Source organism: Macaca nemestrina, chromosome X, assembly GCF_043159975.1.
Source record: "Macaca nemestrina isolate mMacNem1 chromosome X, mMacNem.hap1, whole genome shotgun sequence".
Classification (NCBI taxonomy): Eukaryota; Metazoa; Chordata; class Mammalia; order Primates; family Cercopithecidae; genus Macaca; species Macaca nemestrina.
Genome location: NC_092145.1, coordinates 107,343,522 through 107,368,598, shown reverse-complemented (window position 1 = coordinate 107,368,598; position 25,077 = coordinate 107,343,522). Strand labels below are relative to the sequence as shown.

Sequence of the window (25,077 nt, the reverse complement as noted above, 5' to 3'; positions counted from 1 at the left end):
AAGGGCAAAAGACGCATAGCACCAAACACAGCTTCTAGCAATCCTAAGGTGAATGGGCTTTGTACGCCATTATTTACCACCCTCACTTTTTTTTTTTTTTTTTTTTTTTTTGAGACGGAGTCTCGCTCTGTCGCCCAGGCTGGAGTGCAGTGGCCGGATCTCAGCTCACTGCAAGCTCCGCCTCCCAGGTTCACACCATTCTCCTACCTCAGCCTCCCGAGTAGCTGGGACTACAGGTGCCTGCCACCTCGCCCGGCTAGTTTTTTGTATTTTTTAGTAGAGACGGGGTTTCATCGTGTTAGCCAGGACGGTCTCGATCTCCTGACCTCGTGATCCACCCGTCTCGGCCTCCCAAAGTGCTGGGATTACAGGCTTGAGCCACCGCGCCCGGCACCACCCTCACTTTTAATTCCTTTAACAACTTAAACTCTAGTGGAGTGTGTTCATGAATAACCTACTGTGGATTATTTGGATCAGGCCTTACAGAAATAGGAAAAGGGCAAGGTCCTAAGGGCTCTCCAGCTATGGCAGAAGACGGTAAAATTCTTTGTATTGGGCTATTTCTGCTACCAAAGGAGGCAGTACAGATGTTTCTGCAATTGGAGGAGGTGGTATAGGCCAATTTTTATCCTCCCTCTCCTGTTTTTCATTTTCAGTTGGAGCTGTAGGTGGGACAACAGATTCTTTCAGATTTTTAGACTTAGCCTGCTGTCCAGCAAAATAATAAGGAGATAATGGCAGAAGTACAGTACGAATTAAACTCCAAGGGGAGAAAACAGAAGAATCAACTTTAAGACCTTTTGGATGAGCCTGTTTTAATCCTTCTCCTGTCCTATCCCAATTTTCCACATCAAGAGTGCCTGCCTGTGGAAACCATGGGTTATGTGTAATAACCTTTTGTGGCTTCTGCAGGAGGTTAGTGTCTGCGAATTAACCTGAGCTCTAGACTGTCTCAACAGAACTTTAAGCAACTGCACATAATGTTTTTCTTTAATAGACAAATTCTTCCCCTTGTTACCCTGATTCAGAAAACTTTCCGTTCCCAGTACTTCTTTAAAGCACTGCTCCCAGTACCTCTTTATGGCACTGACCTTATATCCACTGCCGACAGACTCGTCCCGGGGTCCCCGTTTGCCTTGTCAAATTCAGTTCCTCTGCTCCAGCAGACCTTCTTCGTTCACGTCCTCGAAGTCCCTGTTCTGGGGCGCCACTATGCCGCTGACCTATTGGACTGAACAAAGCGGGGCAAACGCGGGAATAAAAGACAAGAGACAAAAGAGTATATTTGGAAGAAGGGGTCAGAGGTACCTTGCCTCTGGTGGACAAGGGCTCTGATCTTTACACAGCCCTCCGTATTTATTAGGCAAAAGAGATAGAAATGGGGGTGGGAGGGTGATTTTCAGGTAATTGTCAGTTGGCTGTTTGGTTCACAGCAGGCTTGCGAGACTGTATCCTTTGAACGGTAGGCGCTAATTTTCTCAGTAGATAACTTCAAGGAGCCTGGCATTACCAGGGAGTAATGTCCGTCAGCAAACCTTTTGGTGGCGGGGCAATGTGAGTTTGCCCACATCCTGCATTCATGATAAACTGTTTGTTTTCTGATCATATAGCCTCCAGCGGAATGCCAAGTTGGTCACGTCCCACGGGCCTTCGGCTCCCTGCAATTTTATACCTTAAATGTCTATATCACTAAGATGCCAATGTTTTAATGAAAAAGAAAATAGAGTATAAAATTCAGTATCACTTGTCTCAACTACAAGTACAGTGAGTATTAAACAACGACAATACAGTAACGAAAACAGAACTTGTAGATTTGCCCAAATTAACTCTGTTTTTCCAAATTTGAGGTGTATGGCAAGTTGAATGTTTGTTCTTTCAGCAATTGTTAGTTACATTATCGGCTTAACATTTTCAAACACTGCGGGAGGCATTTCTCTGTTCACATAGACTTAAGTACATATATACTGAGCTGTAAATAGTTTGCCTTCCATGTTTGGTCTCTAAGCACTAAATAGGTAGACTTCAAATCAGTCTATGTTACCCAGTGACCCTCTCTTCAGAGGCATCAGTAATGCATTTGGCAAATGTCTCGAAACATGAATTGTAAATTGACATAGGTACAACCTTGATAGTAAGAGTCCCAAATACGTATTTTTTTAAATGTTAACCTTAGGGGGAAAAATTGTAATGATCATCAGCTCTATTTCCTGAAAATTCATCTCTGCAAGTCACAGCTCCACATTTACATACAGTTCTGACCCTCTTTTTGGCTGGGCTATGGTCAATAGAATCTGAAGATATATCTCCAGAACCTTTCATTTGATAATCAAAAGTCAGCTCTTCTCCAGCATTTTTGGTTCTCGTGGAAAACAGTGCTATTCAGGGAAGACGAGTATTGTTGTAGGAGTTATTAAGAAATTATTTTAGGCAGATAGAGAGTAAAAGGGGTCCTTGGGAAGTTTTCGTTTTTTAAAGCATCTCCGGAAAAGTTTCTTGTAAAGCCCCGGCTCTTAGAGCCAGGCTGTAAACCCAACTCCTCCCAAAGTTGGTTCAGCCTATGCCCAGTGATTGGCAAGGACAGCTTGAGAGCTGGAAACAAAATGAAGTTGTTTGGGTCGGATCTCTTTCACTGTCTCACTCACAATTTTGCAACGACAGTTTCAAAAGCTACCTATCACTCCTTTGAAAATACCTTGTACACTGGCGGTTAAGTCATAACCTAATTAAGGCTCATTGGTTTCACCTCTGAGGTTACTCTTTGTAAAGTTCAAAAGCCAAACATCTTAACTGCTTGGCGTGGCTGAAGTCAAGTAAGTAACAAGGGATTTTAAAAGATTTTCTTAAAGAGCGCTCAGCTTAATTAAAAGTGAATATTCAAGTTTTAGGTATATTTAAAAGGCCTTTATGTTTTTCTTTTCTTGGATCTTGTTTTCTGGAAGAAGAAGGTTCTTCTCAGTCGGCTGAATTATTTTTCTCCTTTTTTTTTTTTTTTTTTTTTTTTTTTTCTGTCTTGCCATTCTTAATGCATGCATTAAAGGCCCTGAGATAACTTCTGGTAGCATGGGACTCCTTGGGAAAAACAGAGGAGGTGCCACAGACCCCGTTTTAGGGAAAACCCTGTTTTCCTCATGAAACCCCAGGAATTAAAAGCAAATAGATCCCTCTCAAAATCAAAAGCTCTGTTCTGTTTTGCATTGTGTTATCTGATGGTTTTGAGTTTTGCAGTATCAGAAATTACTCCGCATTGTAAGAGAGCTTTGGTGTATAATAACTAGGTAAAAAATACACTGTAAGGGATGGCTAATAATAGTTATAAATCAGAAAAGCATGCTCTTGGCCACCTGAAAAATAAGGAGACATCCCCACTCCCCACTGGGAGATGAGACTCCCGTCAGGGATGGGCTGATTACAAAATAAGCCAGTTGGCTTTGGGTTGCCTTGCAATGAAATGCATGGTAGAAGCACTACACTGTCTTCTCCCATAGTATCTATATGGTCTTTTCATAAACTAAGCATTGAAATAAAAGCATAGCAAGGAGGTCTTAAAACACTACTCTGCCTTTTAGTAAAAGGGTTATAAAAAGTTTGTAGAAATTTCACTTCATGGTCAAGTTGGTTAGGATTAGATAGAATGATCTATAAGGTTTTATTTAAACCAATTAGGGTTAACATTAACAAACTAATACAAGGGTAAAACTTGGCTTTAAACAGGATTTCCGTGTCATAGTAAAGGCTAATAAAATGTTTTTGCCTTTCAAGTCATCATTTTGGCAAAATAATTTATGGCAGTCTGGGAATTGTCCTTGCTAATGCCTGGCTTTTTGGATGGTTCATAGGGCCTCTGAAACATTTTTAAAAAGAGGTAAACAGCGGGAGGCTGAGGCAGGAGAATGGCGTAAACTCAGGAGGCGGAGCTTGCAGTGAGCTGAGATCCGGCCACTGCACTCCAGCCTGGGCGGCAGAGCGAGACTCCATCTCAAAAAAAAAAAAATAAAAGAGGTAATCAGGATTATTTGGCATGTTTAGTCACATGAGATTGCCAAAATGATGTCCAATCTTCTTTAAGTTATATTTTGGTGAATAATACTAATATATGTTCAAAAATTGTACGGGATTTCTAAAATTCTAATGTCTTAAGTATATGCTATCAATCATAATTAAAGGTAAAGTTATTGTAAACCATGGATATACACAAATTTCTTTTGTCAGTCATGTTTTTAATTGTAACTACCCCGGAAATGTTGCCATTCGCAGACAATTGTCTTGTTTTGTTCCTTCTTAAAAGACAGTTTATAATGAGGCTATATTAAGAACTTTAACAGGTTTTCTCAAATGCAGGTTTTTAATAGCTTTACAGATTGTAACATTGGAATAGAGAAAGAACATAGGAAACTTTTAAAGAACTGACATGGTCACAAATATCAAGCAAAACAAGAGTTAACTAAATGAGCTGCACTCAGAAAGTTAAAGCAAGCCTTTTATCTTTTGCTTGGAATACTGCTGATCCTTGTTTTGTTTTTCAGAGTCAAGGAGAAACTTATTTTAAACCATTCATGGCCTTTAATAATTGAGTAAGGTATACTCCTATGAACAAAATTTAGAGCATGTTTATTTCTCTGCCTGGTTCCTCTGGAATTTGGAAACTATCTGTGAGTACTCTTAACTTATGGCAATATAGTTGTTTGCATCGGTGCAATAAGAATCCATTTTTCTTTATCAGCGGGACACAATTGGAAAAACTGGTTATTTTACCAAGGCTTTAACTGAAAGGGTGTGTTTCTCTTTAAGGAATCAAGCTTGACATGCAGAGCCAATAAAAACCCCTTGGGGAGAACTGGCCTCATACCTTGTCTACACAGTCCCTGCACAGGGTTCCTAACCTGTGGTCAGTAAAGAATGTCACTTTCTAACAGGTCTGGAAGCTCCGAGTTTATCTTGGGACCTCAAGAGGAGAGGATCACCCAGTCCACAGGTATTTGAGGATACAAACCCATTGCTAGGCTCGGCTTTTTTAAAAGTCTTATCTGAAATTCCTTGTGAAACAGTTTCATCAAAGCCAATCCAAAAGGCCTATGTAGAAATAACCATTCTTGCTGCACTTTATGCAAATAATCAGGCCAAATATAAGACTACAGTTTATTCACAATTTGTTTTTACCAAAAATGAGGACTAGAGAGAAAAATGGTGCTCCAAAGCTTATCATACACTTGTCATTAAGTCCTAGTCTCATTAATTGTTTTCAAGCTTTTCGTCTACATTTTAGACTAACCCTGCTTATTCCTGTGAATCAAGTAGTGATCTCCTGCAGCTTGGAAGAAAAAATAAGGGATGGGTAATGTAAAAATCCGGATCAATATACTGGTTCTGGGCAATTATCCTGCAAATTCTGCCAGGTAATAAAAGTGGGTAGGGTGCCCATAACCCGGAGGTTTCTTTGTTTAGGAAAATAAAAGCAAGAAACTTCATAGACCTCCCCAAAGGGGAATTCTATATCTTGACAAGTAAAATTTTAGATGAAAATTATCTACCACACCACACTTATGGAAATTGTTATACTCACTCTATTATTTGCAAAAGGGTTATACACAGTAGCACCTTCTAACTGAAATATTAAACAGAGAGTTTCCATCGCTGTCGTATTTTGCTTAATTATTATCCTTATAGCAGAGATAATAGTTACTAACAAAAAGGAAGCATGAAAGTTTTACTATCACTGAGTCTGGTAGGACTTTTTATTGGGTTTAGTGACGCAGTTTTAAATGAAACATGCTGCTTTTGGATTTATACCTCTAGTAAAGGAAAATTTACAGGTACTTAAAAATCAAATCAAAATTATTGACAGGCTCAGGGAAAATGCCGGCTTCAGCCTCGAGTGGCTACAAACCCTCTTTAAGAAATTCCAGTCTTCTTTATGGAATTGGTTAACCCCTTTATTAAGCCCTCTCTTGCTTATATGTCTTGTATTGATATTTGGACCCTGTATACACAATACTATAACTCGAATTGTTTCTTCTCGCCTAGAAGCAATCAAACTCCAAATGGTGCTGTAAACTGAACCACACATAGACAGGCCATTCTTCCGAGGACCCTTAGATCGATCCCAGGAGGAGCCCTAGCTGCTGTTCCCCATTTGACGCCCCTTTTCAGCAGGAAGTAGCCAGAAGGAGTCGCCGCCCAAAATCCCCTAACAGCAGTTAGTGTGGTGTCTCCACAGGGAGTAATATTGTAGGAGTCATTAAGAAATTATTTTAGGCAGATAGAGAGGAAAAGGGGTCCTTGGGAAGTTTTTGTTTTTTAAAGCATCTCTGGAAAAGTTTCTTATAAAGCCCTGGCTCTTAGAGCCAGGCTGGCAACCTTTGATATGCAAATGTAAGCCATTAGAAACTGGGTCCACCCAGGCCTGGCGTGGTGGCTCACGCCTGTAATCCCAACACTTTGGGAGGCCTAGGCAGATGGATCACCTGAGGTCAGGAGTTCGAGACCAGCCTGGCCAACATGGTGAAACCCTGCCTCTATTAAAAATACAAAAAATTAGCCATGCCGGGCGCGGTGGCTCAAGCCTGTAATCCCAGCACTTTGGGAGGCCGAGACGGGCGGATCACGAGGTCAGGAGATCGAGACCATCCTGGTTAACACGGTGAAACCCCGTCTCTACTAAAAAATACAAAAAACTAGCCGGCCGAGGTGGCGGACGCCTGTAGTCCCAGCTACTCGGGAGGCGGAGGCAGGAGAATGGCGTGAACCCGGGAGGCGGAGCTTGCAGTGAGCTGAGATCCGGCCACTGCACCCCAGCCTGGGTGACAGCGCGAGACTCCGTCTCAAAAAAAAAAAAAAAAAAAAATTAGCCAGGTGTGCTGCTGCATGTCTGTAATCCCAGCTACTCAGGAGGCTGAGGCAGGACAATCACTTGAACCCAGGAGGCGGAGGTTGCAGTGAGCTAAGATCATGCCACTGCACTCCAGCCTGGGCAACAGAGCAAGACTGTCAAAAAAAAAAAAAAAAAAAAAACTAGCCAGGCGTGGTAGCACATCTATAGTCCCAGCTACTTGGGAGGCTGAGATGGGAGGATCACCCTCAACTGGGGATCGCACCACTGCACTCCAGCCTGGGTGACAGACTGAGACCCTGTCAAATAAATGATGTATGTATGTATATATGTATGTGTGTATGTTAACCTCATCCTAAAACATCCTCACACAACATCCAGAATAATGTTTGACCAAATATCTGGGCACCAATGGCACATTCGAGTTGACACATAAAATTAACCCTCACAATACCATACTGTACAACTTTTGGAGTAAAGCTGGAATGTCATCGCATTTCTAAGACTAACTCAGTGTCCACAAATGATGCTTAAGTCATGAGGATCATCTCAGATTTAGATTTGGATGCCTGACAAGCCCTCACTCTTCAGCCTAAATGTCTGATTTGCATGGAAAATTATCAAGAGACGCAACAATGCCAAGCAGACTATTCCAGGTCAAAATAGTCAAATTAATAATTCATAAATTATTGTATGTTTTGAAGGTGTCACAAAGTTAAAGAAAAGTTGCAAGAACAGTACAGATAACTTTTTTCCGGAACCATTTGAGAGTCGGTTGCAGACCTGGTGCCCCATCATTTCTGAATATTTTAGTGTGCATTTTCTACAAACGACATTTTCCAGCATAACCACAATGCACCCATCAATGTCATGAAATTAATGTTGGTACATTACTACCACCTAGTCCTCAGACCCTATTCAAATTACACCAGTTATAATAATTTCTCATAATTTATAGCAAAATGATCCAAACTAGGAGCATGCATTGCATTTTTATGAATGTTTTAAAACAATTAAGTCTGTGTCGTGAGTGAAGCCACAGTGATAGGAAGACGTAAAGGCTTTGCATCTAGAATTTGCTCTGAAAACCCTGAGATTCAAGTAATACATTATTTCATTTACTGTTTTACACAGAGAAGCCCTCATTTGTAAGAGTTTGCCTTTCTATCTGATTTCCACAGGAAATGATACTATCAATATCATACTCAGAATCTAATTACATACAAGGCACTAACCTCTCACCTGTTTTCAGTTTTGTGTAAAGACAAGGGATCAAAACATCCCTCTCTGCTATTTCATACTTAAGTGTGGGAGCTGATCCAAAGGAAGAACAGTTTCAAAAGTTTGTGAGCAAAAAAATTTAAAAGGTGAAGATTTTTTCCTTGAATGATTCTCACCTGGCAGATCTATGGAAAGATTAGCTGACTTTTTGGATCCCTGAATATAGTTAATAGAAATTTGGAAGGACCATGTCAAAATTAACTAATGTGAACTGACAAAGATTTGGGGTTCAAAGCAAAAATTAAACTTTGGAAAAGTGGGCAAGTACTTAATCAGAAACAAAAAAAAAGGAAAGGTTAGGTGAAAATGGTTTCCAGGTGCTGTTGCTGTTATAGTTTGAATCATAAAGAAAAGTTATTAAAAGTCTGCTGTAACAAACCATCATAGACTGGGTGACTTATAAAAGAACAAAAATGTATTTCTCACAGTTTCAGAGGCTGGGAAGTCTAAGATTAAGGCATCGGCAGATTCAGTGTCTGGTGAGGGCCCACTTTCTGGTTCACAGATGGCACCTTCTCACTGTCTCCCCATGTGGTGGAAGGGGCAAGGGGTCTGTCTCTCTTGGTACTCTTTTATTAAGGGCACTAATCCCATCCATGGGGCTCCACCTTCATGACCTATTCACCTCCCAAAGGACCTACCTGCAGATACCATCGTATGGGGGATTTGATTTCAACCTGTGAATTTCGGGGAAGAGGGACAAACATTCGTTTTGTAGCAAAAGGAGTAGAGTAACATCTGCAAATAACTGGAGGAAAGAATTGTTCTTTTAAAACTATTAAATTGTTCAACGGGACTGAAATGATTTCAGGAATGAAATGGAAATTCTGGTAATGGGTGGAAACATAGGTAAATTCTCCTTTTCCATTTACCACCACCTGTCTGAACAGCAGTCATTTCTCATTAAGAGTCTAGAATTTGAAGAGATCATGAATAAAAAGTCTTAATCAGAAATTGTGTATAGCTGCTTCCAGCATAAAACCTTATATAAAATGCATATTCACAGAAAGTGCTCAAGTATGTCATGAAAAATATGAAGTTTATTTAAATATTTATACAAATTAAAGATTTACTGTGTTCTCTAACAGTGCATATTTTCTTTTTTGAAATAACTAGATTAAATAAATACAAAGTAACACATTTTTACCAAGCCCCCTTCCCATCCTTCTCATCACCCTCAAACTCCCTCCAAATAGAGTCAGAGAAACAGCCAGAGGGATGTCTCCACTGACACACAGGGAGGACTTGCACCCAGGCAGTTCAGCAGTTCCTGGGCGGGTGGCCCTCCCCATCTGAGTACCCCTCAATGTGCCTGCTCCTCCTGGGATCCTTTCTGCTCCCTTGGGCCTCTGCTTTTGGTCTGCAATGGTTGGTTATGTAGAGGGATCGGTATCGGGGTTGTCCCAAGCCAGGCTACAGGTTGAGCAGGTAGCCACATAGGCCACATAGCAGGACAGGCCCAGCTGGGGACTCTAATGTCTGCAGTTAGGGGTGGCAGGAAGTAATGGATGCATAGGCGCTGACTCGGCCTGATCTTAAGCCTTAGTCTAGGGGAAAGGTCTGGCTGTTTGCCTGCCTTCCTATTTGGAGCTGATCCCAGGACCAAACATGATGCCATCGTGCAAGGGCAGGGAGATGAAGGGAGGCCCTCAGAAGAGAATGAGGCCTGAATGCCAGGTAAAGGGCAGGAAGGGGCTCAATCCCAGCAGCACCTCCTGGTGGTAGTTGGGGAAATAAAATGGCCAGAGAGGAGACTGGCCCTGAAGGCATCTCCAGAGCTTGAGTCCCTCCGCAGCCAACCTGATCTCCTAAACCCCTTTGAACTAGGTCCCCTTCTCCACTTAACCTGCCTCCTCAAGAAAGATAGGATGGGGCTGGGCACAGTGTGGCTCACGGCTGTAATCCTAGCACTTTAGGAGGCCGAGGTAGGTGGATCACCGGAGGTCAGGAGTTTGAGACCAGTCTGGCCAACATGGTGAAACCCCGTCTCTACTAAAAATATAAAATTAGCTGGGCGTGATGGTGTGCACCTATAATCCCAGCTACTCGGGAGGCTGAGAGAAAAGAATCACTTGAACCCGGGAGGCAGAGGTTGCAGTGAGCCAGGATCGAGCCATTGCACTCCAACCCGGGTGACAAGAGTGAAACTTCATCTCAAAAAAAAAGCCAAACAAACAAACAAACATAAAACCACCCTGGGCAACATGGCGAAGCCCTGTCTCTGCAAAAAATACAAAAATTAGCCAGGTATGGTGGTGCACGCCTATAGTCCCAACTACTTGGGAAGCTGTGGCAGGAGGATCACTTGAGCCTGGGAGGCGGAGGTTGTAGTGAGCTAAGATCGCACTATTGCACTCTAACTAGGTGACAGAGTAAGACTCTATCTCAAAAAAAAAAAAAAAAAAGAAAAGAAAAAAACAAGATGTAAATAACTCCCGTAATCCCAGCACTTTGGGAGGCCAACGCAGGAGGATCACTTGAGCCCAGGAGTTCAACATTAGCCTGGGCAACATAGTGAGACCTTGTCTCTACAAAAAAATTTTTTTAATTAGCCGGGTGTGGTGTTACGAGCCCATAGTCCCACTTGGGAGGCTGAGGTGGGATCACTTGAGCCTGGGAGGTCAAGGCTGCAGTGAGCCGTGATCACGCCACTGCACTCCAGCCTGGGTGACAGAGTGAGACTGTCTCAAAAAAAAAAAAAGATGTAAATAAATGGAGTGAGACACCATATTCACATGCATAAGCTGCTGAACTCAATATTACAAGAATGCCAGTTCTCCCCAAGTTGATCTACAGATTCAATGTGATTCCAATTAAACCCTTATGGGTGGGTTGATTTGTTTTGTTTGTTTCTTTTGGTGGAACTTGACTGATTCTAAAATGTACATATTAATAGAAATGAAAAAGGTTAAGAATAGCCATGACTCCTGAAGAAGAACTATGATGGAGGACTTGATCTCTCAGACGTTAAGGGTTTTTTAAAAAAACAAAGCTGTAGTAACTAAGAGTGTAGTACTAGCAGCCGGGCACTGTGGCTCATGCCTGTAATCCCAGCACTTTAGGAGGCCAAGGCAGGAGGATCACCTGAGGTCAGGAGTTCGAGACCAGCCTGGCAAACATGGCGAAACCCCGTCTCTACTAAAAATACAAAATTAGCTGGGCGTGGTGGCACACGCCTGTAATCCCAGCTACTCGGGAGGCTGAGGCAGTAGAATCACTTGAACCTGGGAGGCGGAGATTGCAGTGAGCCGAGAACGCGCCATTGCACTCCAGCCTGGGCAACAAGAGTAAAACTCCATCTCAGGAAAAAAAAAAAAAAAAGTGTAGTATTGGCACAAGGATAGAAAAACGAATCTGGCCGGGCGCAGTGGCTCATGCCTGTAATCCCAGCACTTTGGGAGGCCGAGGCGGGTGGATTACCTGAGGTCAGGAACTCAAGACCAGCCTGGCCAACATGGTGAAACTCCGACTCTACTAAAACTACAAAAATTAGCCAGGTGTGATGGCAGGTGCCTGTAATCCCAGCTACTTGGGAGGCTGAGGCAGGAGAATTGCTTGAACCCGGGAAGCAGAGGTTGCCATGAGCTGAGATTGTGCCACTGCACTCCAGCCTGGGTGACAGAGCGAGACTCCGTCACAAAAAAGAAAAAAGAAAAGAAGGATGAATCCGTGCATATTCGCACACTTGATTTATCAAAAATGTGTCTCTGTAGAGCCATGGGAGCAGGGCAGTCTTTCCAACAAATGGTGCTGGGACAATTGGGTGCCCAGTTAAAAAAACTAAAAATAAATTGGGTATTTACTTCACATTATGTTTTTTTTTTTTTTTTTTTTTTGAGACGGAGTCTCGCTCTGTCGCCCAGGCTGGAGTGCAGTGGCGCTATCTCGGCTCACTGCAAGCTCCGCCTCCCAGGTTTACGCCATTCTCCTGCCTCAGCCTCCCGAGTAGCTGGGACTACAGGCGCCCGCCACCTCGCCCGGCTAATTTTTTTGTATTTTTAGTAGAGACGGGGTTTCATTGTGTTAGCCAGGATGGTCTCGATCTCCTGACCTCGTGATCCGCCCGTCTCGGCCTCCCAAAGTGCTGGGATTACAGGCTTGAGCCACCGTGCCCGGCCATGTATTTTTTTAAAATCAAATAATTCCCAGGTAGATTATAGACCTAAGTGTGAAAAGCAAAGAAAGTAACAAAGAAGTATATTCTTGACATTAGAATAGTAAAAGATTTCTTTTTTAAAAAATAGAGATGGGGGGTCTTGCTACATTGCCCAGGCTGGTCTCAAACTCCTGGCCTCAATCCTCCCACCTTGGCTTCCTAAAGTCCTGGGATTACAGGCATGAGCCACCACGCTGGGCCTGGGATGGTAAAAGACTTATTAAACAAAACACCAAAAGTACAAAGCATGAAAGGGAAGGACTGGTAAAATTGACTCCATCAAAAATAATAACTTCTTCACCCAGAGACACCATAAACAGTACAAAGGAAAACCACAAAATGGGAAAATATGTTTGCCTCACTTAAAATCAGATTCCATATCCAGATTGTAAGATGAAGTTCTACAATTCAACAAGAGAAAGATAGATAATCAATAGAAAAATATGCAAAAGAGTCGAACAGTTTTACAAGAGAGTACTTGAATGACCAGTAAAAAATATGAAAAGGTAGGCCTGGTGTGCTGGCTCATGCCTGCAATCCCAGCAACTTGGGAAGCCCAAGTGGGAGGATCAGTTGAGACCAGGAGTTGAAGACCAGCCTGGGCAACATAGTGAGACCATCTCTACAAAAAAAATTTTTTAATATCCAGGCGTGATGGTGGCATGCCTGTAGTCCCAGCTGCTTAGGAGCCTGAGGCAGGAGGACTACTTGAGCCCAGCCCTGTAGTTCGAGGCTGCAGTGAGCTATGATCGTGGCACTGCACTCTAGCCTGGGCAACAGAGCAAGACCCTGTCTCTAAAAAGAAAAAAATATTAAAGGTGCTCAACTTCATTAATTATCAGGAAAATGCCTATTTTAACCCACATGAGATACCATTTTGCAATTCTCAGCTTGGCAAAAATTTAAAATTGACTGTTCCAAGGGTTGGGAAGTATGTGGAATAATAGGACCTTTCATACTCTGCTGGTTGGGAGTATACATTAGTAAAACTACTTCAGGAAAGTTTGACACTAGCTAGAAAAGTTAAAGATGTGTATACCTTTTGTCCCAATAAGTCATACACCCTACAGAAATGTACGCTTAGGGCCGGGCGCAGTGGCTCACGCCTGTAATCCCAACACTTTGGGAGGCCGAGGCAGGTGAATCACCTGAGGTCAGGAGTTTGAGACCAGCCTGGTCAACATGGTGAAACCCCATCTCTACTAAAAATACAAAAATTAGCTGGGTGTGGTGGTGCATACCTGTAGTCCCAGCTACTCGGGAGGCTGAGGCAGGAGAATCACTTGAACCTGGGAGATGGAGGTTGCAGTGAGCCGAGATCACACCACTGCGCTCCAACCTGGGCGACAGAGCAAGACTCTGTCTCAAAAAAAAAAAAAAAAAAAGTCTGCTTATGTGTACCAGGAAATATGTACAAAAATGTTCTTGCAGCATTGTTTATACAGTTAAAAATCAGAATGTTCCAAATGCCTTTCAAAAGTAGAGTTGATAGATTATGGCAGATTCATACAATGAAATACTGTTGCCAAACACCAGGGGTTCGGCCTAGGTCTGGTTTCTTGCTGCACAGAAAGCCAATCACTGAGATGAATATTGCCAGGGAAGAACAGCTTTAATGCCAGTAATGTCAGCCAGGAGATGGGAGACCAGTCTCAAATCCATCTCTCCAACTGACTAAAGTTAGGGGTTTTTATAGTAGGCAAGGAATGTAAAACAAGAATTAGGGAGAGGTAAGGAAGAGGAGGAGTTGGTCAACAGGCAGCAGGTGGTTGGATGAGGGGTCTGGTGTCTCACCGTAACCATATGCAGGAAAACAGAAATTCGGGAGGTATAAAGAAGAGGAGTTTGTCAACAGGCAGCAGGTGTGTCTCATTGTCTAGATGTGGTGATATGGGAGGTTTCAGATCCTCGATTCTCTCTGGGAGGCCTGATGATTGGTTTCCTGAGAAAGGAACTCAGATAAAAACAAATATAAGTTTCTCAATTTTCGGTTTAGTGTGAAAACTGGGTTGATTTCAATACTATACAGGCAAGAAGATAAAGCACAGCTATATGTTAAAACATGGATCAATCTTAAAAGCATAATGTTGAATGAAAGAAACCAAACACAAAAGAATACATACTGTTATGACTCTATGATGTTAATAAAAACAGGCAAAACTAAACTACACAAATAGGAAGTCATGCTTAAGTGGTAAAATGTTAAAGAAAAGTAAGGAAGTGGTGACCATAAAAGTCAATGTTTGGATCCTGAATCAATCTAACTATTAAAAGATACATTTTGGTCGGGTGTGGTGGCTCACACCTGTAATCCCAGCACTTTGGGAAGCAAAGATGGAAGGATCACTTGAGGCTGGAAGTTGGAGACCAGACTGGACAACATAGCAAGACTCTATCTCTTACAAAAAAATTCAAATTAGGTGCACTTGGTTTCTCAAGTCACCCACTTGGCCCTCTTCCAAGGTGTACTTTCCTTCTTTTCTTTCCTTTCCTTACTGTTCTAAAGCTTTTAAATAAACTTTCACTCCTGCTCTGAAAAAAATAAAAATTAACCAGGTATGGTGGTGTATGCCTGTAGGCCCAGCTACTCAGGAGGCTGAAGCTGAAGGATCAGTGGAGCCCAGAAGTTTGAGGTTACAGTGAGCTATGATTGTGCTGCACTCCAGCCTGGGTGACAGAACAAGACCCTGCATTTAAAAAAAAGTTTTATTTGTAAATAATTTTTCAAAATATGTTTTTAGTTAAATTGGGAACATTTGAATATAGTGACGTTCATTTGACTATGATGACAGTAAGGAAGGATTGTGAATTGTGTTAGGTGTACTAATGATTTTGTAATTACATAAGGAAATGTCTTCGTATCATGTTTCACAGTTTTAAAAGGCAAATAAAACAGGAAACAATTTTTGCATGAATGCCCTCTAATTGTAACAGGAATGATCTTTCAGGTAAATAACGTCCTTGCATCTGTGAAACTTCTATCTATAGACACTAAGAAACAACAGATTCCTGTTTGGAGCAATAATCAGTTATTATGTCATTTGGCTTAAACTGACTCAGCTTAATGTTTAATAAGTAAATTGTTAAATGTTTGAGAAGGAAATAGATGTACTTGTACACATCTTTCTGGTCTGTTCTAATGTACTCTTTGCTTTAGCTCGGATCAAAATGTTTGAAGAAAAACAACCTTTTTTTTTTTCAAGGTTTCACTCTGTCACCAAGGCTGGAGTGCAATGGCGTGATCACGGCTCACTGCAGCCTCCACCTCCCGAGCTCAAGCAATCCTCCCACCTCAGCCTCCAGAGTAGCTGGGACTATAGGTGCATGCTACTATGCTCAGCCAATATTTTATTTTTTGTTGACCCAGGGTCTCACTATGTTGCCCAGGCTGGTCTTGAACTCCCGAACTCAAGCGATCCTCCTGCCTCAGCCTCCCAAAGTGTTGGAATTATACACCTAAGCCACCATGCCTGGCCAGAAAAAAACTTTATTCTTGCTATTTCAGTGCATTTTTTAAATGCCTGAAATGTGTTCAATATGTTCTGTATCTTAGAACCTCTGCAACTCAATGTTTCCTGCTTTCAAAGCAAAGTATGGAGAACATTTGCTTGTATTGGACATGAGGGTATATGTGTATATATGGGTGTTTTAAAGTATACACACGACTGGCCTTTTCATTCTTTGTCTCTATGTGATGCTGTATTTGAGAAGCTATACTTTGTTTTAGTCTAATAGGTAGTATCTTTTGACCATTTATGAACAACAATAAATACATATTGCTGACATAATTAAGAAAAAACTCTTTAAAGGCAAGATCATGGTTGTAAACTTTTAGTTCAAGGCATGGTCAGACACTGGAGAGCTTCTTTCACTGCCCTCAAAAAAGAAATCTCCTTTACACCCTTCAAAAAATTAACTCAAAATGGATCATACACCTAAATGTAAAATGCAAAACTGTAAAACCCCTAGAAGATAACATAGGAGAACATGTTAGTGCCCTTGGGTATGGCAGTAAGTTTTTAGGTACAACACCAAAGGCATGATCCATGAAAGAAATGATTGATAAGCTGGACTTCATTCAGATTAAAAACTTCTGCTCTGCAAAAGACACTGTCCAGGCGTGATGGCTCACGCCTGTAATCCCAACACTTTGGGTGGCCGAGGTGAGTGGATCACCTGAGGTCAGGAGTTTGAGACCAGCCTGGCCAACATGGTGAAACCCCGTCTCTACTAAAAACACAAAAATTAAACCCGGGTGTGGTGGCGCACACCTGTAATCCCAACACTGTGGGTGGCCGAAGCGGGTGGATGACGTGAGGTCAGGAATTCAAGACCAGCCTGGCCAACACGGTGAAACCTCGTCTCTACCAAAAACACAAAAATTAGCCAGGCATGGTGGCAGGTGCCTATAGTCCCATCTACTTGGGAGGCTGAGGCAGGAGAATCGCTTGAATCCGAGAGGCGGAGGTTGCAGTGAGCAAAGATCGTGCCATTGCACTCCAGCCTGGGTGACACGAGCAAAACTCATCTCAAAAGAAAAATTCAAAATTAGCTGGGCATGGTGGCAAGCGCCTAATCTCAGCTACTTGGGAAGCTGAGGCAGGAGAATGGCTTGAACCCTAGAGGCAGAGGTTGCAGTGAGCCAAGATTGTGCCATTGCACTCCAGCCTAGGTGACAGAGCGAGACTCCCTCTCCAAAAAAAAAAAACAAACAAACAAAACAAACAAACAAAAAAAAAAAAACAAGACACTGTCAAGAGAATGAGAAAACAAACTATAGATTGGTATAAAGTATTTGCAAAAGACATATCTGATTCTTTATCTAAGACACATAAATAACTCTTAAAACTCAACAATAAGAAAAGGAACATCCCGATTTTAAAACAGGCAAAAGAAGCCTGGCACGGTGGCACACGCATGTAGTCCCAGCTACTTGGGAGGCTGAGGCAGGAGGATCATTTGACTGAGGAGATGGAGATGAGCCTGGGCAACACAGCAATACCCCACCTCAGAAAAAGAAAAAGGGCAAAAGACCTGAACAGGCACCTCACCAAAAAAGATATACAGATGGCAAATAAGCATGTTAAAAGATGCTCCACATCATATGTCATTAGGGTTTGCAAATTAATACAGGGAGATACCACCACATACCTCTTAGTATGGCCAAAATCCAGGACACCGACAATACCAAATGCTGATGAGGATGTGGAGCAACAGGAACTCTCATTCATTGCTGGTGGGAATGCAAAACGGTTCAGCCACTTTGGAAGACAGTTTGGCAGGTTCTTACAAAACTAAACATATTCTTACCTTACCATTCAGCAATCACACTCTTTTATATTTGAAAAGTGATTTGAAAACTTACAACTACGGCCGGGCGCGGTGGCTCAAGCCTGTAATCCCAGCACTTTGGGAGGCCGAGACGGGTGGATCACGAGGTCAGGAGATCGAGACCATCCTGGCTAACACGGTGAAACCCCATCTCTACTAAAAAATACAAAAAACTAGCCGGGCGAAGTGGCGGGCGCCTGTGGTCCCAGCTACTCGGGAGGCTGAGGCAGGAGAATGGCGTAAACCCGGGAGGCGGAGCTTGCAGTGAGCTGAGATCTGGCCACTGCACTCCAGCCTGGGCGACAGAGCCAGACTCAGTCTCAAAAAAAAAAAAAAAAAAAGAAAACTTACAACTACATAAAAACCTGCAATGGATATTTATAGCCGATTTATTCACAACTGCACAAACTTGGAAGAAACCAAGATGCCCTTCAGTAAGTAAGTGGATAAACTGTGGTACATCCAGACAACAGAATGTTATTCAGCAATAAAGATAAATAAGCTATCAAGCCACCAAGAGACATGGAAGAATCTTAAATGCATATTAATACATGAAAGAAGGCAATCTGAAAAGGCCATATACTATATGATTCCTAAATAATAACATTCTGGAATAGGTAAAACTATGGAGACAGTAAAAAAAAAATCAGAAGTTGCTAGGAGTTATGGGAGGGAAGTATGAATAGGTGGAACACAGAGGATTTTCAGGGCAATGAAACTACTCTGTATGATACTATAATGGTGCATACATATAATTATACATTTTTCAAAACCCATAGAGTGTACAACACCAAGAGTGAACCTTAATGTAAGCTATGTACTTGACTAATTATGTGCCAATGTATTGACTATAACGAATGTACCACTCTGCTGGGGATGTTGATAGTGGGGGAAGCTGTGTCTGTGTAGGAGCAGTGGGTATATGGGATACATACTTTCCACTCAATTTTGCTGTGGACTTAAAACTGCTCAAAGAAATAGAGTCTCACTCTGTCACCCAGGCTTAAGGGCAGTAGCATGATTTCGGCTCACTGCAACCTCTGCCTCCCAGGTTCAAGCGATTCTCTTGCCTCAGCCACCCGAGTAGCTGGGATTACAGGTGCCCACCACCACATCCGGCTAATTTTTATATTTTTAGTAAAGGAGGGGTTTCACCATGTGGGCCAGGCTGGTGTTGAACTCCTGGCCTCAAGTGATCTACCCTCCTTGGCCTTCCAAAGTGCTGGTGCTGGGATTAGAGGTGTGAGCCACCGTGCCCAGCACATATATATATATATATATATTTTTTTAAAGTAATCTTTTTATCTCTTCCAGGTGCAGGACTGATGCAGCCTGAAATCAGACATAAAACCAAATCCTGCAGGTTGCTGAATTACAATGCAGGTTGAATTCATAAGATCTCCAGGTCTCATATGCAAAAACATGGCCACTGATTAGGGAAAAATGGGACCTTGAGAATAGGACTAGGAACATCAGGATTGATTTGGATAGATCTGAGCACCCTAAACCCCAACCCTCACTGAGTCTCCCTTGGCAGCAGAAGCAGCCCTTCTTCCCCAGTCTATGGGGCTGGTCCTGCCTGACTTGGGGACCCTCTCACTGTTAGGCTAATCTTTTCAATATCCACCCGTATCATCTCTCGTTGCCTCCAGACCCATTACTGAATTCAGATTCCTGTACGTCCCAGGAAGTAAAGTCAAACCTATGAGGAGAAAGCACACACACACACACAAATGATAAGATGTAGCTAGTTTATACTGGCAGAAACCTCCATAATATGGGTGACAGAGTGAGACCATGTCTCAAAAAAAAAAAAGAAAAAAAGAAACCTCCATAATATGTGAGAATTGATTCTATGGATGATAGATCAGGGAAAAAGAAGTGTAATTTTTGATAGGGCCAAAATTTTTTGTTTTGTTTTGTTTTTGTTTGAGACGGAGTCTCACTCTGTCTTTGAGGCTGGAGTGCAGTGGTGTGATCTCAGCTCATTGCAAGCTCCACCTCCCGGGTTCACGCCATTCTTCTGCCTCAGCCTCCCGAGTAGCTGGGACTACAGGCACCCGCCACCACGCCTGGCTAATTTTTTGTATTTTTAGTAGAGACAGGGTTTCACTGTGTTAGCCAGGATGATCTTGATCTCCTGACCTCGTGATTCGCCCGCCTCGGCCTCCCAAAGTGCTGAGATTACAGATGTGAGCCACCTTTTTTTTTTTTTTGATACGGAGTTTTGTTTCCCAGGCTGGAGTGCAATGGCTTGATCTTGGCTCACCGCAACCTCCGCCTCCTGGTTTCAAATGATTCTCCTGCCTCAGCCTCCTGAGTAGCTGGGATTACAGGCATCCGCCACCAGGCCGGGCTAATTTTGTATTTTTAGTAGAGATGGGTTTCTCCATGTTGGTCAGGCTGGTCTTGAACTCCCGACCTCAGGTGATCCACCCACCTCAGCCTCCCAAAGTGCTGGGATTACAGGTGTGAGCCACCGCGCTGGCTGGGCCAAACTTTTTTATTGTGGTAAACTATATATAACATAAAAATTTCTGGAAGGGCGTGGTGGCTCATGCCTGTAATCCCAGCACTTTGGGAGGCCGAGGCGGGCAGATCACCTGAGGTCAGGAGTTCGACACCAGCCTGGCCAACATGGTGAAAGCCCATCTCTACTAAAAATACAAAAATTAGCCAGGCATGGTGGTGGGCACCTGTAATCCCAGCTACTCGGGAGGCTGTGAGGCAAGAGAATTGCTTGGACCCAGGAGATGGAGGCTGCAGTGAGCCGAGATCTCAGCACTGCACTTCAGTCTGGGCGATAGAGTTGAGACTCCACCTCAAAAAAACAAAACAAAACAAAAATCCATTTTAACCATTTTTGAGTGTACAATTAGATGGCATTAATTACATTCACAATGTTCGGTAACCATCACCACTACAGTATCTAGTTCCAAAACTTTTTCATCACCCCAAACAGAAACTCTATACCCATTAAGCAATCATTTCCCTATTACCTGCAGCCTCTGGTAATCTCTAACCTACTTTCTGTCTCTATGAATTTGCCTAGTCTAGATAATTTCATTTAAGTGGAGTCATACAATATTTGTCCTTTCGTGTCTGGATTATTTCACTTAGAATAATATTTTCTTTGAGACAGGGTCTCACTCTGTCATCCAGGCTGGGGTGCCGTGAGCAATCACGGCTCACTGCAGCCTCGACCTCCCCAGCTGGGCTCAGGTGATCCTCCCACCTCAGCCTCCTGAGTAGGTGGGACTACAGGAGTGAGCCACCACACCCAGCTAGAATAATGTTTTCAAGGTTCATCCATGTTGTAGCATGTGTCCAACCTTTATTCTTTTTGTGGCTGAATAATATTCCAGTATTTGTATATACTGCATTTTGTTTATACAGTTATCTGTTGATGGGTACTTGGGGTTTATTTACCTTTTGGTTATTGTGAATAATGATGCAAAGAATGCTGGTTCAGAAATATGTTTTGACTCCTTGTTTTCAGTTCGTTTGGATATATTCTTAGGAGTGGAATTGCTGGGTCATATGATAATTCTCTGTACCAGGACTCCAGTTTCTCCCCATCTTCTCCAATACTTATTATTTTATTATTATTATTATTATTATTATAGCCATACTAGTGGGTATGAAGTGGTAACTGATCTAATGATGTCGAGCATCTTTTCATGTGCTCTTGGCCATTTTTATATCTTGGGAGAAATATCTATTCAAGTCCTTTGCCCATTTTTTTTTCTTCCTAATCACAAAGACATGATCCTTTGTTTTTTTTGTTTTTTTGGTTTTTTGGTTTTTTTTTTTTTTTTTTTTTTTTTGAGACGGAGTCTTGCTGTGTCACCCAGGCTGGAGTGCAATGGCCAGATCTCGGCTCACTGCAAGCTCCGCCTCCCGGGTTCACGCCATTCTCCTGCCTCAGCCTCCCGAGTAGCTGGGACTACAGGCACCCGCCACCTCGCACGGCTAGTTTTTTTTTTGTATTTTTTTATTAGAGACAGGGTTTCACCGTGTTAGCCAGGATGGTCTCGATCTCCTGACCTCGTGATCCGCCCGTCTCGGCCTCCCAAAGTGCTGGGATTACAGGCTTGAGCCACCGCGCCCGGCCGGTTTTTTGGGTTTTTTTGAGACAGTCTTGCTCTGTTGCCCAGCCTGGAGTGCAGTGGCATGATCATGGCTCACTGTAGCTGCCACCTCCCAGGTTCAAGTGATTCTCCTGCCTCAGCCTCCCAAGTAGCTGGGATTACAGGCACATGCCACCACGCCCAGCTAATTTTTGTATTTTTAGTAGAGATGGGTTTCACCATGTTGGCCAGGCTGGCCTTGAACTCCTGACCTCTGGTGATCTGCCCACCTCTGCCTCCCAAAGTGCTGGGATTACAGGCGTGAGCCACCGCGCCTGGCCTCCTTTGCCCATTTTTAAATTGAATTGCTTGTCTTTTTGTTGTTGAGTTGTAGGAGTTATTTGTATATTCTGGATAGCAAATCCTTATCAGATATATGATTGCAAATATGTTATCTCATTCTGTAGGCTGTCTTTTCACTTTCTTGATGTCCTTTGATGCACAAAATTTTTAATTCTGATGAAGTCCGATTTATCTGTTTTTTCTGTTGTTGCTCATGCTTGTGGTGACTGTTGCTACATCCAAGGTCATGAACATTAACTCCTATGTTTTCTTCCAGTTTTATGGTTTTAGGACTTAAATTTAGGTCATTAATCCATTTTGAGTTAATGGTATATGGTGTGAAGTAGGCATCCAACTTCATACTTTTGCATGTGAAAATCCAGTTGTCCCAGCACCATTTGTTGAAGAGACCAATCTCTCCCCCCATTGAATGGACTTGGCACTCTTGTAAAAAATCAATTGGTGGCTGGGCACAGTGGCTCACACTGTGCAAGACTTGGAAGACTTAATACTGATAAGATGTTAATACTAGCCAAAGTGATCTACAGATTAAACACAGTCCTTATGAAAATTCCAACAGCCTTTTTGCAGAAATGAAAAAGCTAACCGGGTGTGGTGGCTCACGCCTGTAATCCCAACACTTTGGGAGGCTGAGGTGGGAGGACTGCTTGAGCCCAGGAGTTTGAGGCCAGTCTGGGCAAGAGTGAGACCCTGTCTCTACAAAAAAAAAAAAAAAGGCCGGGCGCGGTGGCTCAAGCCTGTAATCCCAGCACTTTGGGAGGCCGAGGTGGGTGGATCACGAGGTCAGGAGATCGAGACCATCCTGGCTAACACGTGAAACCCCGTCTCTACTAAAAAAATACAAAAATTAGCCGGGAGCGGTGGTGGGCGCCTGTAGTCCCAGCTACTCGGGAGGCTGAGGCAGAATGGCGTGAACCCGGGAGGTGGAGCTTGCAGTGAGCTGAGATCCGGCCACTGCACTCCAGCCTGGGGGACAGAGCGAGACTCCGTCTCAAAAAAAAAAAAAAAAAGTAGCTGGGTGTAGTGGCACATGCCTTTTAAATCCCACCTACTTGGGATGCTGAGGTAGGAGGATCGCTTGAGCCCAGGAGTTTGAGGCTGCAGTGAGCTTCAAACTGCAGTGAGCCAAGATTACACCACTGCACTCCAGCCTGGGCAACACAGCAAGACTGTGTCTTAAAAAAAAAAAAAAAAAAAAATTGGCCGTTTGACTTTGTTCTTTTTTTTCTAAGACTGTTTTGGCTATTCACGGCCCCTTGTAATTCCGTATGAATTTGAGGATCAGCTTTTTCATTTCTTTTTTTTTTTTTTTCTTGAGACGGAGTCCCGCTCTGTCGCCCAGGCTGGAGTGCAGTGGCGTGATCTCAGCTCACTGCAACCTCCGCCGCCCAGGATCAAGTAATTCTCCTGCCTCAGCCTCCCGAGTAGCTGGGATTACAGGCACAGATTACCATGCCCGGATAGTTTTTTTAAATGATTTTTAGTAGATATGGGGTTCCACCATGTTGGCCAGGCTGGCCTCAAACTCCTGACCTTGTGGTCTGCCCTCCTCAGCCTCCCAAAGTGCTGGGATTACAGGCATGAGATACCACACCTGGCTAGCTTTTTCATTTCTGCAAAAAGCCTGTTGGAATTTTCATAAGGACTGTGTTGAATCTGTAGATCACTTTGGCTAGTATTAACATCTTACCAGTATTGTCTTCCAGTCTATGAACATGAGATGCCTTCCCATTTCTTTAGATCTTTAATTTCTTTCACCAATGTTTCATGGTTTTTAATGTACAAGTCTTTCTCTTCCTTGATTAAATTTATTCCTAGATATTTTATTCTTTTAGATGCTATTGTAAATTGAATTGTGGCCGGGCGCGGTGGCTCAAGCCTGTAATCCCAGCACTTTGGGAGGCCGAGACGGGCGGATCACAAGGTCAGGAGATCGAGACCATCCTGGCTAACACGGTGAAACCCCGTCTCTACTAAAAAATACAAAAAAAAAAAACTAGCCGGGCGAGGTGGCGGGCGCCTGTAGTCCCAGCTACTCAGGAGGCTGAGACAGGAGAATGGCGTAAACCCGGGAGGTGGAGCTTGCAGTGAGCTGAGATCCGGCCACTGCACTCCAGCCTGGGCGACAGAGCGAGACTCCGTCTCAAAAAAAAAAAAATAAATAAATAAATTGAATTGTTTTCTTAACTTCATTTTGAATTGCTCATTGCTAGTGTATAAAAGCACAACTACTTTTTATGTGTTGATCTTGCACCTTGCAACTTTGCTGAATTTATTAGCTCTATGCCTTTTTGATTTTTTTTTAAGAGAGACGAGGTCTCATTTTATCACCTAGGCTGGAGTGCAGGGGCACGATCAAAGCTCACTACAGCCTCAAACTCCTGGACTCAAGGGAGCCTCCCACCTAAGCCTCCCTTGTAGCTGGGAGTACAGGCACACATCACCATGCCCAGCTAATTTTTAAAATTTTTTTGTAGAGATGGGGTCTTGCTATGTTGCCTAAGCTGGTCTCGAACTCCTGGCTTCAAGCAGTCCTCCCACCTCAGCCTCCCAAAGTGCTGGGATTGTAAGTGTTGGCTACCACACCCAGCCTGAAATGCCTTTTCTGCATCAAATGAGATGACCATGTGTTTCTTTTCCTTTGTTCTATTAATGTGATGTTATTACATTGATTGATTTTCTTATGTTGAACCATTCCTGCATTCCTAAGATAAATCCCACTTGGCCAAGACGTATCCTACTTTTAGTATGCTGTTGGATTTAGTTTGCTAGTATTTTGCTGGGGATTTTGCATCTATATTCATAAAGGATATTTGTCTGTAATTTTATTTTCTCGTGATGTCTTTATCTGGTTTGGGTAGGGCCAAACTTTTCAGTATGGGTACACTCATCAGCAATCTTGGATGTACTTTGTTAGCTGAAGCAGCTGGGAGTATTTCTAAGAGTTGTTCCATTGATTGTCCAAAACCTCTACTCAATAGTAGCTTGTGTTAAATGAGGTTAAGATGCCAGAAATTCCATGGTACAGTGTAGGCAGGGGAATCCATTGT

General features: G+C 42.9%; 2 protein-coding genes across 27 annotated transcripts in view; one reads left to right on the top strand and one right to left on the bottom strand.

Moving 5' to 3' along the window:
* LOC105493789 (KANTR integral membrane protein) overlaps window positions 1-25,077 on the top strand; it is a 118,665-nt gene that overhangs the window by 63,788 nt on the left and 29,800 nt on the right. The window contains exon 6 of one of the 21 annotated variants that reach the window (XR_011618154.1): window positions 18,909-19,422. The exons of the other annotated variants lie outside the window; for them this stretch is intronic. The gene's annotated coding sequence lies outside the window, so the exon portion shown is untranslated. Of the gene's footprint in view, window positions 1-18,908; window positions 19,423-25,077 lie in introns of those variants that run through there. 21 annotated transcript variants of the gene reach the window in all.
* LOC105493792 (lysine demethylase 5C) overlaps window positions 2,969-25,077 on the bottom strand; it is a 62,574-nt gene continuing 40,465 nt past the window's right edge. For 3 of the 6 annotated variants that reach the window (XR_011618141.1, XR_011618142.1, XR_011618139.1), the window contains 2 exons: window positions 17,415-17,496; window positions 13,857-14,205 (listed from right to left, as the gene is read on the bottom strand). Coding sequence is in view for 1 of the 6 variants with exons in the window: in XM_011761726.3 (XP_011760028.1) it covers window positions 17,491-17,496 (6 nt within the window). In the remaining 5 variants the exon portion in view is untranslated. Of the gene's footprint in view, window positions 13,623-13,856; window positions 17,497-25,077 lie in introns of those variants that run through there. The other 3 variants (XR_011618138.1, XR_011618140.1, XM_011761726.3) reach the window with 3 other exon arrangements.